This window comes from Salarias fasciatus, chromosome 20 (assembly GCF_902148845.1).
Source record: "Salarias fasciatus chromosome 20, fSalaFa1.1, whole genome shotgun sequence".
NCBI lineage: Eukaryota > Metazoa > Chordata > Actinopteri > Blenniiformes > Blenniidae > Salarias > Salarias fasciatus.
In genome coordinates this window covers 30,106,794-30,123,969 of record NC_043764.1, presented here as the reverse complement: position 1 = coordinate 30,123,969, position 17,176 = coordinate 30,106,794, and the positions used below count along the sequence as shown (strand labels likewise).

Genomic DNA, 17,176 nt, shown 5'->3' with positions numbered 1-17,176 from the left:
CTCAACTTGGGATATTATAGGACGGTGGAAGGAATACTTTAAGGACCTCCTCAATCCCGTCACCACGTCTTCCGTGGAGGAAGCAGAGGCTGAGGTCTCAGAGGCGGACTCGTCCATCAACCAAGCTGAAGTCACTGAGGTGGATGGTAAGCTCCTCGGTGGCAAGGCACCGGGGGTGGATGAGATTCGCCCCGAGTACCTCAAGTCTCTGGATGTGCAGAGACTGTCTTGGTTGACAGGTCTCTGCAGCATCGCGTAGTGGTCGGGGACAGTGCCTCTGGATTGGCAGAGGGGGTGGTGGTTCCCCTTTTTGAAAAGGTGGACCGGAGGGTGTGCTCCAACTATAGGGGGATCACACTCCTCAGCCTCTCTGGGAAAGTCTACACCAGGGTACTGGAGAGGAGGCATCGACCGATAGTAAAACCTCAGATCCATCAGGAACAGTGTGGTTTTCGTCCTGGTCGTGGATCACTGGATGAGCTCTATACCCTCCATAGGGTGCTCAAGGATTTATGGGAGTTCAACCAACCAGTCCACATGTGTTTTGTGGATTTGGAGAAGGCATTTGACCGCGTCTCTTGTGGTGTCTTGTGGGGGGGCTTCAGGAATACTTAGTCCGGGGCTCCTTGTTAAAGGCCGTCCGGTCTCTGTATGACCGGAGTAGGAGTCTGGTCCGCATTGTCGGCAATAAATCGGACCTGTTCACGGTGCATGTTGGACTCCGGCAGGGCTGGCCTTTGTCACCAGTTCTGTTCGTAAACTTTATGGACAGAATTTCTAGTTGCAGCCAGGGGCCGGAGGGGGTTTGGTTTGGGGACCACAGGATTTCATATCTGCTTTTTTCAGATGATGTTATCCTGTTGGCTTCATCGAACCCAGACCTGCAGCCTGCACTGTGGCGGTTCGCAGCCGAGTATGAAGCAACAGCAGCACCTCCAAATCCAAGGCCATGGTCCTCAATCGGAAGAAGGTGGTCTGTCCTCTCCAGGTTGGTGGAGAGACTCTGGCCCAAGTGGAGGAGTTTAAGTATCTTGGGGTCTTGTTCATGAGTGAGGGACGGGTGAAGCGTGAGATTGACAGGTGGATCGGTGCAGCAGCTGCAGTGATGCGGTCGTTGTGTCGGTCCGTTGGGGTGAAGAAGGAGCTGAGCTGAAAGGCGAAGCTCTCAATTTAATGGTCAATCTACATCCTCACCCTCACCTATGGTCATGAGCTTTGGATCATGACCGAAAGGACAAGATCCCGGATACTGAAATGAGTTTCCTCCGGAGGGTGGCTGGGCTCCCTTAAAGATAGGGTGAAGAGCTCAGTCACGAGGGAGGAGCTTGGAGTAGTGCCCCTACTCCTCCACATCGAGAGGAGCCAGCTGAGGTGGCTCGGGCATCTGTTTAGGATGCCTCCTGGACGCCTCCCCAGGCATATCCCACCGGAAGGAGACCCCGGGGAAGACCCAGGACGCGCTGGAGAGACTATGTCTCTCGGCTGGCTTGAGAATGCCTTGGGATCCTCTCGGAAGAGCTGGAGGAAGAGTCTGGGGACAGGGAAGTCTGGGCATCCCTGCTGAGACTGCAGCCGCCGCGACCCAGCCCCGGATAAGCGGTGGAAGATGGATGGATGGATGGATGATTAATACAATGGTCATCAACAGACAAACAGGTTATGAATCAGATTCAATCCACAAGGGCTCTGATTTACATAATATAAACAATCTATTCAACCTGACTGTCCTTTAAATACAGATATAACCATCCTGCTTTTATTGATTTGTTTTATCTCACACTAACAGGTTGACATTGAACTTTGACTTCCAGTTTTAGCCTCAGAGCTTTCTGATTCACATCAAATTACATTTTAATACAAAGTCTGTACAATGACAAAAGAAATTAAGTAATTTTAAACTCTGAATCATAAAAAGAGGTTCCTGCAAATCTCTACAATATAAAACATCCCCTATATTAATGAGATCCCAGCATCCTTTTCAAACTCTACTCATTTCTGATGTTTCTGAAAGTATTGAGCACTTATTAGCTACTTATTGAAAAGTAACAGTTACTTCTTTCGGCTTCTTTTATTTTACCAATACATCAGTTGAAGTTAAAAACATGCTCCATAATCTGGATTTAACCAGCATGCAGACGGAAAGGTGAGATGGCTTATTCAGCTAATGTCACTTAAATGCCAAAGGTCACTGTGTTACCTATACCTTTCTAACATGTTTGATTGAAGTACACCTGAGCACATGATAAAAGAACAACAGATACACACGTTTTCTTGGAATAACTGTGCCACAAAGTAAATAATTGAGTTACATCTTGAAAAAAAAAAAAAGAAATCCTGAAGACTTTGATTAATGTGACACATGGTCGACCTGATGTTTGATCATGATCAGGATCAGCTCCGTGATCTGAAAGATTACCAGGAAAACTCCATCAAACTCCTGTGTGCGTCTCTGTTTCTTCTCCCACTTTGCTGCCATCTGGAACTTTTCTCCGTCTGCCTTTGTGGAGTGTTTATCTCACCTGCCTGTGACCTCTTGCTCTCCTGGGTTTCCACCCTGCAGAGCGGCTCAGGGAAATGTCTGACCTGCGCTGTAAACACAGTCATTACAAGTGGCCTTTTCACCACATCCCACCGTTTGGCAGGAAACACACGACTCTTACACTTGGCCTCGCTGCCTCCAGTCCTTCAAAGCAGAGAAATATGCAGCCTGCAGACAAAGCGCCCATCATGAAGCGTCGTGACTCAGCAGAGTCGCCGATGCCTGACGACTACACTCCGTTGAAGGGACAAATAGCTGAACGGTGTCTCTACCGGCTGCTCCAGTCCCAGCAGGCAGCAGCTTCTGGATCTTCCACCATGGATTTACTGTTTCTGAGACTGATCAATCATCCACAACATCACAACCACCGCCGGCCACAGTAAACTACATGTCAGTAAATAATATTTTATTTAATGTCTCTTTATAAAGGTACTGATCGATAGTAACCAAGAGCAGCCAGTTTTCGGGTTTTAAAGCAGTAAAACTTCATAAATTCACTGTGTGTATAACTCTGGTGGCTGCAGAGTCTCAGAAAGTGGAGCTCTGGTATTTGGAGCAGAGGATCAACACATTCTGCCTGCTGCTGCTTTTACTCCTGACCTTCAGGATTTAATTCCACGGTAGATTTCTGACTCACTGCTCTGCTGAGGAGAAAAAAGTCAGAAATGTTCTTAACTCTGTAAAACAACAGTACTGTGTAGCGCAGTTTTTCAACCTCAGGGTCGTGACCTTTGGGAAGTAGGGGTGATGAGAGTGCTGCAGCATCCAAAAAATGTATATACCTAAAAATAAATAAAGTGAGCAACTCGGCAGTCACATGACCTGAAGTCTGAAGAAAAGACGAGCTGACATGAAGGGATTATTTATTTTTATCCCTTTATTGCGAAAAGCCTTGTTGAATTGTAATTCTGTTTTATTTGACATTCAACTTTCTTTTCGATCTATTCTGTGTGGATCAGTGCTTCACATTTCCCTCTGGGATTAATCCAGTATTTCTATTCTGTTCACAAACATGTGACTGTAACATCCAGTTAAGAATTTACACTAAAAACATTGTCCTTTTAGAACAATAATCACAGTTATTCTAAATTATTCTTTAACATGGTGAAGTAAAAGCAAGAAAAACAGACCAATGTAATGAAGTTCCCATGTAACTGAGAATGCAGCTTAATGCAGCAGATTTCACTGCATAACTTGAAGGTTTCCACCTTGTAAATATGCATGTGTATTTCCTTAGAGGTGTGTTTGATCCTGTGATGCTCGCAGGAGCCGAAGAAGACGAGTCAATATCTGCTTAACCAGCAGGCTGTGGAGGGAAAAAAGAAGCTGACCTCTGATTAATTTGTAGCGATGCTCCATCTCACTCCACACTGTATTTACTTTGACAAATGCAGCGCAGTCAAGGAGAAAATGGAAAGCTAATGGAGATTTAATTTGCTTGTGCGCGTGAGAACATGTGCTGGGTGATAAATCTGAGTGGCGCTCTCTGATTCGCTGTGAGCGGTTCGGTCCAGGCTGCCAACTTCATTCTGCAGCGAGTCGAGGCCTTCTTTCATCTCCAGGCTGGAAGCATGAGGCTAATATCATTGATTAGGTAATAATTTCAATTAGTTGGGGGGGGGGGGGATTTTCAGCTGAGCAGGGAAATATGTGTCATGGACTGCACATGCACGGAGAGAACAGTCACCTTCTGATGTTTGTGGGTTGTGCAACAGTACCAGAAAAAAACAGTTTTCTACTAGAATTACAGCAACGCACCATGTTATGAAAGGAGAATTTTAGAATAAAAACACTGAAAGTCCTTTTTGAAGGTGATCATATATTTTGAAGGCATTATATTTTTTTTATAAACATCAAATCATTAAAAATAAAAACCTTCTTCAACACTTCCTGGATAAAATGTGTAAAATAGTTTCCAACAACATCATTCTGTCTTGTGTCCTGCTGCGCCATTTCTTCTCGCTGCACCTTTATTGAACTGATAGAATGAAGCGCTGAGAGAAAGACAATAAAAACAAGAGACTGACCGAGACCACCTGCTACGATGACTCTTCCTCCCAAACATCCTGCCACAAAGTCGGCCCGCTTCTCCCTCATCCGGGACGTCCGGGTGGGCTTGATCCAAATACCTGTTGGAGGAAGAAAGAAGTTTCATCTGTTTAAAAAACTGAAAAAATTGAAATTAAAACTAAAATCATGGTGCCAAAAATACAACAAGGGTGCAAAATCATAAATCCTTCGCTGCCTGGACTAGAGAGGACCAAACATGGTCAGATTAAATTGAACTGAAGCTCAGTTTGATGAACCTGAAGCAGAAAATGACTCAACCTGAGACTATGGGATGTAAAGAGGAGCAGCAACACAGAAGAAACACACTAATCTTGGGTTTTTAGCAGTTTACTACCAACTGAAAGGCCTGCAGTGGTGAAGTTGATCCCAGATTTGAGAATCTTTAACAATGTGTTTTTTTTAAGGTGCTTTTCAAATCAGGCACAGCATCAACAGGAGCTCATCAGAGATCTTCACTGGAAAACCTGCCAAACACAAAACAACACAGACTTTCACAGATGGTGTCAGTGAGAAACACCCGATGCCGTCGGCAGTCTTCTGCACCCCAAAGACCACAGCTGAAGCCAAGGAGTGAGCAGCTGCCTGCTTCCATTGTTCCACGGAGCCAACGCAGTTCGGACATGAAGGCTTTGAGCAGCCGTGCCTCAATAAAACTCATCCTGCAAGGTCTTTTCCTCAGCCTCCCTCTCTCTGCAGGGCCACGGCTTTGAGACTTGGCACCGAAAAACCTTTTGACTTGATCAAACGTTTCTAATTGAACATCGAACAGAAGCTCCAGTTGCCTGAAAATATATGAAATCCCTTCAATTCATCAAGTAATTGACCAAAAAATTAAATCTGATCTTCATCTGAGAGTCTCATTAGAAAGTTCCTGCATAAAGCTGATAAGACTGTAGTGCATGCTCATCTGAATAGATTACACTCTTGATTTGAGTAGATTTTGCATCGTGATCAGTTCGGGATCATTAATCGAGTCACTTCCACAGAGAATGACTGCTGCTTCACTGCTCACATCCACCATGTAACAATTTGATGGAACGCTGAGCGAGTTACCAAACATACCAGAGTATCATCACAGCAAATGAATTCAGTAGACCACAGAAAAAGGAATAATGCATTCTGGGAGATGATCTGTCACTGTCAGGGTTCCACTTCTCTAAAGTACCTGTTTCTCACTTCCAGTTTTATTCTGCCTCACCGTTTGCTGGTGAATCTGATGGGTTCCTGTGTTTCACCTTGTGTTCCTCGTGGTTTTAAACTCCTCTCCCCGTCACTGTCCCTCATGTCTCTCTGTGTTTCACCTCTTATTTCCTGTTCAGTGGGGCTGTGGAGGGGGTTTCCACATGTTTATGTACGGCGTCAATAATAAAAGCTCGTGGATCGTCCGCCTCTCTTCCTGATCTGAACTGAAGCGGGTCTTGCTGAGAACCTGCTGCTGCCCTGATGTGACCCCTTCCAGGAGGGAGCCACACAGATCTGAAGGTGGAGGCTGAATCCTCCACCCAGCTGTTGGACACAGCGCTCCAGAGAGCTGCAGCAGAGGGTGTCAGGTTCCAGGTGTTGTGCTAACTCTCGTCCTCTTAAAGCACTAACAGAATACACAGCCTCTGGTTTTCAGCTGCTTCGAGCCGGGCGCTATTACTCGTCTCAAGCTTGTAAAAAGGAGGCAGTGATGCTGAACTCCTGCCCTCAGCCTGGATGACTTTGGAGAGGTGGAATTCACAGCTGCCATGTTTCTGGGACCCTGCCAGGCTGCTGCAGGTTTCCACGGTTGGATTTCTGTTCAGCGCTGTCCCTGTATGCGACCTTGCTGAGTTTTATGGCACGCTTCACCTCTTTGTTGATCTCCTTTTCCTCACTGTCAGAGCCAGACAGAAATATTCTCTTTTTCTTGTTGAGGAGAGCCTTGGGTTCTTTGTCGCCGATAGTTTGTTGTTGGGAAAAACGGGGACTGTTGTGGTATGACGGTGCTATCATGGTGTCCGGTACTCGATGGATGGAGCTTTTAGGCTCCACCTCTCGCTCACTTCAACACTGTCTCTTGACATTTGAGAAAACCTTCTCTCTGTCCTCACAGGTACATAGGCTCCACAGGTGGTGTGATCAGCAGTCTTTCCCAAGCGGTGGTACAGGTGACGTACCAATAAAACCTTTTAAAAATGTACCATCAGCACTGCAGTGGTTAAAACGGCCAGGGACGGGGTTTGGAGAGTCAGGGGAAATGAGTTCCAGCCTGTTAAACACGGTCATGATGTGGTCTGAAGCTGCAGCTGCCGTTGCTGGAGGATGAATGTACACCGGGATGAAAACACACCTGGGGCATTCACTGGGGAGGGCAGAGGGATGAAGGGAAACAGCCAGAAGCTCAGTGTCTGCAGAGCTCAGTCAGTCCCTCACTGTCAGAGGAGAACACCACCGTCTGTTAGCAGACGATCACACAGCACCACCATGGTTCCTGCCTGTCAGCTGACTGTCACGCTGCCTTGCTGGTGTCCTGAAGCTCCGTCACTGAACTGACAAAAGACAAAACCAGTGAGACGACTGGTCAACCACGAGTAGTAACCTGGAAGCAGCGATGCTCAATATCACACATTCCAACCTTTCGTAGCCACGATCTGTGATCCTCTCTCAGCTCCACTCTCCCTCCTGTGTCAGACTGACTGAAGGCTCGTTCTCATTGAGAGCAGCCACAGCTGCAACATCTCCACTGTAATATCGAACGTCTGTGAGATTACAGACTGACCTCTTCCAGCCTCATGCTGCTCAGCAGTTCGTGACCACAGGTCTTCAGGATCTCATTCTTGGTTAAAGCAGAAAAGGGTTCACACACCGTTTCCTTCCAATGAGTCCCTCAACAGAATCCTGACAGAACCAGAATTAGCTGACAGACGTGATCGATCTGATGCATGCAGGATCAATCACTGCAGATGAAACACGTCTGTTGGGAAACACTGGTGTTGACTGTGATTTCATCGTTTTAAAACCTGAGCTTGCGCTGAAGGATGTGAAGAAAAATGAACATAAAAATAGCTCTGAGTTTCATCAAAGCTAATAGAAGTTGTTATAGTGCGCTTTGTTTTCACACTGTCCCTGGACCGGACCAAGACCCTCGTCTCCAAGAGGACCAGAGTTCACTTTGCACCCCATAGTCTGTCTTCCTGTGGAGGATTTCAAACTAAAGCAACTACATTCTGTGGTTCTGGTGATTTCTGATGAACAGATGAATCAAGATTCAGATGTTGCTCAGTCAGAGATCTTCTGGCGGCGTAGCGCTCTAAGAGGTCCCACTGGAACCAGGTGCTACTCAGACCCTCTAGACCCAACACCAGATCCTTAAAGTGGACCTAGAGAGTGAATGGAGGAACGGACATGAAGAAATCACTGTGAACAGAGGAGGTGGTGCAGACAGAAAGGAGGAGAAGAGCGGTGCGATGTCCAGATCTTGCTGCAATGCTTCCTGCAGAGCAGCGGTGGAACTGCAGCATGGGACTGAATGGTAATGTGTTAGACTGCGAGGAGCCACTGGCAGCTCGCCAAAACATTCACCTGCAGTGGAAAAGACAGAAAACAGGCAGGCTGGATGAACCTGGGACGATGGCAGAGATACGAGGGAGCTGAGCAGCAATGAGTCAGACTTTCAAACAACATCACTTTCCCTGTTCCTGCTCTGCTGAGAGCCGATCGGACAGAAACCAGCAGCAGTGACTGTGACCATGTCGTATCTGAGCTGCAGCTTCCTGTGGATTCACCTGCAGCTCTGCACCTCTTCTCCTGGTAACTCATAAATGTATGCTGCTTGTGGCAGAAGCTTTGTTTGATTCCATAAAAGCAGATTAATTCACTGCAGAACAGCAGACAGCGGCTGTCATGTTGATTCTGCATGTTCTCCGTCCTCTGAAAACTGGAGGATGTAGATCTACTGTCATCCTTCAGGGATTGAGGCCAAGACTGTTTGATCCACGTCAATCATGAAGATCTGAAAGTATTTGTGTTGTAAATTCTGCAGCATTTATGTAAGAAAATAGATTTATAAACTGCTGTTTTATCCACAGCGCTCCAACTAATCCCGCTCTCTGCTGGAGCTTTTAAACAGCTGCAGAGTAAGAGCATCATACCCCGTCCACATGAAGCCGACCATTATGGAAACAGACATTTGCTATATGTGAAAAGGTTTGCTCAGCAGTCTGGGGCTTTATTAGAGGAAACATAACGTTACGTCACCAGTTTTTGCATTGTGGAGAAAAAGGAAAGCTCCTGCATCATTTCAACTGTCCACAGTGAAGCCAGGATGAATGACGGCATCACAGCGCTTCAGTTTCAGCTTCACCTCATGTTTTCTGTGAGTTATATTGTCTCTCTGCTCATTTAATGCTGGACGGGATCCAGCGATCTGCCAGATGCTGCTGCGGAGGATGTGTCTTGATGTCGTTCACCATGGTTACGACCTGCTGCTGAGTCTCCGTTCCTCTCAGAACTGTCTTCACGGGGCGGACGAAGAATTCCTTTCATTTTCTGTTCCTCCTTGCTGACTGCAGGTTTGTGTTTTAACAGTTTGAAGCCAGGGAGTTGAAGTAGCGGTACGATGCATCAGGTGATCGCAGCCGTCAATCAAGATGAGCTGCATTTTAGTTCAGCTACATTTATATTCCATAAAGTGAAAATACAGAAAACATTCATTTAACCTTGTGAGGATGGAATCATTTCCTCTTCTACACATAAATAACGGTCTCACCACATTTCATTAAGATCCATTCACAGATCAGATATACTTTGACTCCAAAGACCAGATGACTCTCCTGAGTCCCAGATCCAGAGTGTGGTCTGGATCTTGTTGATATTTAAATCCCTTCTTCCTTGTCATGTTATGATTTTAGTCTGCCAATCAGCGAAGAAGCTTTTGGGTTATCCTGTTAACAAACCAGTCAACCAACCGACCCACCAGCCCAACAACCAACCAAGCAACCAACCAACAGCAGTGGAATCATATAAATACCTGGAGGAGGAAAAAAGCATTTTAAGAAGAAAACTATCAAATAATGATCAAATGAACTCAACTTACAGTGTTTCACTTGCTCTTGTGTCTGAGATAAATGTGTTTTGCTTGGACTGTGTGTGATTCATTCTCTCTTGCAGTAGGAGTGTCGGTGTGGGATGAGTTTGGGTTTGAGTATCGATTTCTGTGGAGTCTTTGTGCTTCCGTGGAAAAACACATTTTGAAAATAATCTCAAAGAAAATGATTTTTCCAGCAGAAACCCTGTTGTTTTCATTATTAGAGGGGATGGATCGAACATTTATCTCTGTACAATGTCATTTATTTCAGCACTTGTTTACAGGGACGTCATTATCCATCCTGAATAATATGGTCACACCCACTCTGCAGCAATCAGGCTCTGAGTTCTCACTTCAGGCCTGTTCACCCAGTTTTAAATGAGTTCCACGCTTCATTTCTCTTAAACGCCTCATTTTCTTCTTTTCTTTTCACACCTGATGACACAAACTGTCACCGGACGACAGGCCCATTTCAATCCGTCCAAACTTCGTCCCAACACCTTTCTGTTTAACGACACAAATGCAGAAACTGTTGAAGAATCCCGTCAGAGGAGTTCTATAAACAGCATTTATCATTACTCTCAGTGTTAAAAGCTTTTCTCTCAGTGTGTAGTGAAAGTGAGGAGCTTATGCCCGTCATGTGCACGTCTTCTCTCACAGTCAGCGTTTCAGTGTTCTTTCACAGATTCTGCGCAGCCTGAGCGTCTGACGTCACTCCGGTGAGTGTTTTCCGTGTTGGTGAAGCTTGCTGAAGCCTGCGAGCGACTGAAGTGCTCGCTGTCTCTCTCTTGCTATTACTGTTAATTCACGAAGCAATCAAAAATCGGGGTTATTTACGCCCCCGGGGTTACTTCGCCCCCGATTGACCAAGCGATCTCTCGTGAATTACATTTCTTCTCCGCCGTTAGCGCCACCGGCGTGCTAACTAGCTTAGCGTGCTAACTAGCTTGGTCCGCCGGGACCGCTATGGCGTCCTCCCCTCTGTCTTCTTTTCTTTCCTGCTCAGTGTGCCGTATGTTGAGTCAGAACCCTGCCTCCCTTGACGATAGGGGTATTTGCGTAAAGTGCAGTGTATTGACAGCGCTGGAGGCCAGGGTAACCGAGTTAGAGGAGCGGCTGCGCAGATGTGAGGGGCAGGGCAGCGCTAGCTATAGCGAGGTAGCGGCAGGGCTCGCAGCCCGTTCCCGCAGTGAGAGGAGTGTTAGCAAGCCTAGCCCCGCAGCGTGTCCCGAGCAGCCGGGACAAGACCAGGACCGGTTTGTGACAGTCCGGAGGAAGGCTAGTGCTAAGCACCGCCACGTAGCACTCCAAGAACCGCTTCACGTCTGCAATAGGTTCTCTCCCATCAGCGACGACACGCCGGCTGAACTGGACACGCTGGTGATTGGCAGCTCTATAGTTAGAGACGTGAAGCTGCCAGCGGTGAAGGTTAGGTGTTACCCGGGGGCCAGAGTGGGGGACATCGAGGGGAACCTTAGGCTTTTAAAACAGGAAGGTAGGAGATTCCGTCGAGTCGTGATTCACGCAGGCGGTAATGATGCCCGGCGGAGACAATCAGAGGTGCTCAAATTACAAGTAGCCTTGGTGTGTGAATTGGCTAAGTCGATGTCTGATGCCGTAATATTCTCTGGTCCCCTGCCCAATTTGGTCAATGATGAAATGTATAGCCGACTTTCATCATTCAATCGCTGGTTGTCTAGATGGAGTGAGGAAAACGGAGTTATTTTTCTAAACAACTGGCGCACCTTCTGGGGAAAGCCTGGGCTCATCCGCAGGGACGGCATCCACCCAACTTTGGATGGTGCAGCCCTTTTAGCTCACAATATGGCTGATCGGCTTCGAACTCTAAATTGACAATCCAGCTATGAGCCCCGGGCGCAGAGCAGTCGTGTAGAACACTCCTCTGTTGATCTTGTTGATCTCGTCACTAATCCTGCTCCCGGATTTTTACAAGTCAAGCATGGAGGTTTACCTAGGCTAACAGAGACTGAGTCTGTCCAAAGTGCTCAAAGCATTAAAAAACAGTCAATGGGTAAAAAGCTTAACATCTGTACAAGACAAAATAACTTTTCCAGTAGGAAATACATAAAATGTGGTCTACTAAACATTAGAGCAATCTCCACTAAATCTCTGTTAGTTAATGACCTTATTGGTGACAATAACATTGATCTCCTTGCTCTAACAGAAACTTGGCTCCAGCAAGATGATTATGTGAGGCTCAATGAATGTACCCCTCCAACCTATGTTAATTTCCAAACAGCTAGATCAACAGGTCGAGGTGGAGGTGTGGCAGTGATTTCCCACTCCAGTCTTCTTCTTAAACCCAAAACTAATGTTAAATTCAACTCTTTTGAAAGCTTAATACTAACGCTTACTTGTCCAAATTGGAAGAATCAAAAAGCTGTGCTATTAATTATTGTGTATCGACCTCCTGGTCCTTACTCTGACTTTTTAACTGAGTTCTCAGAGTTTTTAAGCAATATAGTATTGACTCATAACAAGATCCTTATAATAGGTGACTTTAACATCCATGTGGATGATTCTGGTGATAGTTTGAGTAATGCGTTTATTGCAGTATTAGATAGTATCGGTTTCACTCAAAATGTTGATGAATCCACTCATAGTCACAAGCACACCCTGGATCTGGTCTTAACATATGGGATAGAAGTCAGTGACCTAAATGTTCTCCCTCAGAACCCCATACTCTCAGACCATTTTTTAATTACTTTTCAGGTTTTGATTGAAGACTACTGTGCTCAAAAAGATAAAATTCAGCTGATACGGACATTATCTGAAAAATCTGTGGCTCGGTACAAAGAATTGATCCAGCCTGCATTTGCTGCATTATCTTGTGAATTCACAGAAATGAGCTTATTGACCAGTGGTGATAATAGTGATCAGTTTGTTGACAGTGCTATGCACTCACTAAAATCTGCCCTTGACGTAGTGGCCCCGTTGCAGCTGAAAACCAATCGACCCAGGCGCGTTGCTCCATGGTTTAATTCTGAAACCCGTGTTCTCAAACAAAAAACTCGGCAATTAGAAAGACTGTGGCGTAAATCTAAATCAGAACAATCTCTGAAGGCCTGGAAATGTAGCTTGCTGAGCTATAAACAAATTCTTTTTAAAGCCAAGACATTATATTACTCTCGTTTAATAGAAATAAACAAAAATAACCCTCGGTTTCTATTCAACACTGTAGCCAGACTGACAACCAGTCATACTGTAGTGGAACCAGTAATCCCAGAATCTTTAAACTGCCATGACTTTCTTAAATTCTCTAATGATAAAATCATAACCATTAGAGGTAAAATCAGTGAAGCGCTTTCCTCAGATCAAGCTCAGGGAATCCAGCCACTGCCTCCACCTGAAATACCTGAAATACTAGATAGTTTCTCATTAGTAAATGGGGCTGAGATTACTTCAATTGTAATGTCTTCTAAAACCTCAACCTGTCTCCTAGATCCAATTCCAACTAAGCTTTTCAAAGATATCCTTCCAGTTATCTTAAATACGATCATAACTATAATAAATACCTCTCTAGAAAATGGCTATGTGCCACAGTCATTTAAATTCGCAGTAATCAAACCACTGCTGAAAAAACCTAATCTCGATCCTGATATTCTAGCTAACTACAGACCGATATCAAATCTGCCTTTTATTTCAAAAGTCCTGGAAAAAGTTGTGGTTAAACAGCTTTACCGCCACCTACAGGACAATAGTTTATTTGAGAAATTTCAGTCAGGATATAGAGCTTATCACAGCACTGAGACTGCGTTAGTTAAAGTCACTAATGACTTGCTATTGGCGGCTGACGCAGGTCTAGTCTCAATCCTGGTTCTCCTAGACCTCAGTGCAGCTTTTGATACAATCGACCACAATATTCTCCTGCAGAGGTTAGAATGTGAGGTTGGCATCAGAGGAAAAGCCCTCTGCTGGTTCAAATCCTATTTATCTAATAGGTACCAATTTGTTCACGTTAACCAACAGTCCTCACCGTGCTCCCAGGTCAGTTATGGGGTTCCTCAAGGGTCCGTGCTCGGGCCAATTTTATTTCTGTTATATATGCTTCCTTTAGGGAACATAATTAGAAGTCACGATATCAATTTTCATTGCTATGCAGATGACACACAACTGTATTTATCTATGAAACCTGATCAAACTAATCAAATAGACAGACTCAGTGACTGTATCAGAGAAATTAAAACCTGGATGACTACGAACTATCTCCGTCTGAATCCTGGCAAAACAGAGGTCATTATACTAGGCCCCCATAAACTGAGAGAGTGTCTATCCAAACAGATTATTACCTTAGATAACGTCAGTGTATCCTCCTCCTCTACTGTGAGGAACCTCGGGGTCTTATTTGATCAGGATATCTCATTTAAAGCACACATCAACCTGGCTTGTAAAACAGCATATTTCCACTTGCGCAACATAGCTAAAATAAGAAACATTCTACCTAGAAGCGATGCAGAAAAACTCATCCATGCATTTGTTTCTGCGAGATTGGACTACTGCAACTCCCTTCTCGCAGCCTGCCCAAAAAGTGTATTAAAAAACTTTCAGTTGGTTCAAAATGCAGCCGCCAGATTATTAACTGGAACTAGAAGACGTGAACACATTACTCCCGTTCTAAAATCTCTTCACTGGCTTCCAGTCGAGTTTAGAGTTAGATTTAAAATCCTTCTCCTCACTTACAAAATCCTAAATGGGATGGCTCCAACCTATCTCCAAGATGCTTTAACGCCTTATCAACCAATCAGAGCACTTCGCTCTCAAAATGCAGGGTTACTGGTGACTCCTAGAGTCTCTAAATGGACACTAGGTGGAAGAGCCTTTAGCTATCAGGCACCATTTTTATGGAACCAGCTTCCAAGTGGTGTCAAAGAGGCAGACACAGTCTCCACATTTAAGGTTAGGCTCAAGACGTTTCTCTTCGATGCAGCCTATGATCAGGTCAGCTAGGGATTCTAAACTAAACTAAACTAAACTAAACTAAAACAAACCAAACCAAACTAAAGTAAACCAAACTAAACTAAACTAAACTAAACTAAAACAAACCAAACCAAACTACAGTAAACCAAACTAAACTAAACTAAACTAAACTAAACTAAAACAAACCAAACTAAAGTAAACCAAACCAAACTACAGTAAACCAAACTACAGTAAACCAAACTAAACCAAACTAAACCAAACCAAACTAAACTAAACTAAACTAAACTAAATTAAATTAAACTAAACCAAACCAAATTACACTAAACAAAATTAAACTAAACCAAACTAAATTAAACTAAACTAAACTATACTAACTAAATACTAGTTTAAACAGTTAAGTATCCACAAAGCTGCCCCAGGAGCTAGAATGCTGTGGGAAGTACGGTGCACTGAGCCCTGTCCTCTAATGTCTGAATGTTATTCCCTTTAGTCCGTTCATTGCTTTTCACCTGCTGTCCCCCCCTTCGAGGGGGAGTCTTCTCCAGTTTCAGTTGCTGACTCCACTATTACGAAGGCCTATGAACAAGCTCCGTCCGGACCGGGAGGACACCCCTGTCGGTCCTGCCCGTGGACTGGCTTCGGTTCTACTGCTGGGATCCGTGGTTCTTGTGCTGGACCGTCCAACGAACTGTCCTCAACATTGTCCTAGGCTTTACTTCTTATTGTCTCATGCTAGCTGTTGCCAAAGCTGTCCGTCCCTGGGAGAGGGATCCCTCCATACTGTGGTTCTCCCCAAGATTTCTTCTTTTCCCACTGGGTTTTTGGAGTTTTTTCTTGCCGGATGTGAGGGTCGAAGGCGGTGGTTGCTTCGTTCTGTCTCGTTACTGTAAATATTGACATATTACCATTATGCTTATTCACTGTTTTTACTTTTACCGACAAATGTAACATCTTGAAGCCCTCTGAGGCAACTGTTGTTGTGATACTGGGCTGAACAAAAATAAATTGATTGATTGAAAATTGATTGACAAAGATTATTACTGTTATTACCTCCGCCAGGAGCTTATGTAATCATGTCGGTTTGTTGGTTGGTTGGTTGGTTTGTCAGCAAGATCACGGAAAAAGTAATGGACGGATTGCAATGAAACTGTGTGAAAAGGTGGGTCTTGGGCTAACTTAGAATACATTAAATTTTGGTGATGATCCGGATCACTGTCTGGATCCAGGAATTTTTTTAAAGGATTCTTTATCATTGAGAGATAGGGAGTCTTTCACATGGTTGGGCAGGCCCGCCGACAGGGGGCGACAAACGCCTGGTTCACACAGGACGCACCGCTTCCAACGCGGAAGTGGAAGCGCCGCGCACCGACTGTCAGATCGGCGCCCCTGTTAACCTATCTGACGGCTCATTCAGGAGGTGCGGGACAGCACGGCGTGCGGAGCGGCTCGTGCCGTGGACCGCGGCCGCTCCGCTCCTCTCTATTTTCTCCGCGAGCCGTGCGCCGTGCACCGCCAGTTGTAAAGCTGGACAGAGCAGATCGCACCACACAGGAAGTCAGGAACGGAAAATACAACAGAATCCGGTCCATTTTCAAATTAAAATGAAGTAAAATAACATAAATTATGTTGCTTTTCGGTTTTCCTTTTCAGATAAACACACACACACACACACACACACACACACACACAGGGCGAGAGGGCGACAGGGCGACAGAGAGAGGCACCGCACGCCGCAGGGCTCCGCTCCGACCGCACCCCCGATCACAATGTTTCATTATATAAGGTGTTCTTATTGTTGTTGGTGACTGATTTGAGCTGTGGCGGAGGTCTGCGCTCTCTGAGTGCCAAATTCTAGTTTCTACTGTTTTAAATTGTATGTATCAGTTTTTATTTTTCTGAATACGAAAAAACGGTGCTGAGGGTGCGGGGTGGGGGGGTTATGCAAATGAAACTGAAACGAAAAGCTGTACTGACTGACATGATGAACTTTAAAAACAATGAAGAGGTTCCTAAAAAGTCTTTTCCCCAGTGTGAAGTGAAAGCATGGAGCTCATGCACGTCACATGCACGTCTCCTCTCACAGTCAATCACAAAACTTTTCAAGCAGAAACAGGAAAGAGCAAAGCGCGCACACACACACACACACACACACACACACACACACACACACACACACAGACGCCCAATGGGAAAATTCCCATGCAGCATTTCTCTCTGCTGCTTTAACCGAGCGGAGAATAAATGATCCACTTTGAGGAGCGACGGCCGCAATTTGTCAGCACAAATTATGAGAGGAGAAAGTTTCAGGAAAAAAGACTCAGAGAGGCAATGATTCACTTTGACTGAGCTGCTGGGGGGCCTCCTCCCCACACACACACACATACACACACACAAACACACACACACACACACACGCTCAGTCTTGTATTTCTATCCTTGTGGGGACCGTCCATTGACTCCCATTCATGTCTAGCCCCTAACCCTGACCCTTACCCTAACCCTAACCCACACCACAATAAAGCCTAACCCTAAAGAAATGTTTTTGCACTTTTACTTTTTTCAGTAACAACAACATGGTC

At 45.2% G+C, this 17,176-nt stretch overlaps 1 protein-coding gene across 1 annotated transcript in view; it reads right to left on the bottom strand.

The window, feature by feature from the left end:
- The window catches only part of klhdc8b (kelch domain containing 8B), a 190,508-nt gene that overhangs the window by 4,351 nt on the left and 168,981 nt on the right, over positions 1–17,176 (bottom strand). The window contains exon 5 of the mRNA XM_030118673.1: positions 4,567–4,668. Coding sequence (XP_029974533.1) covers positions 4,567–4,668 — 102 coding nt within the window. The remainder of the gene's footprint in view (positions 1–4,566; positions 4,669–17,176) is intronic.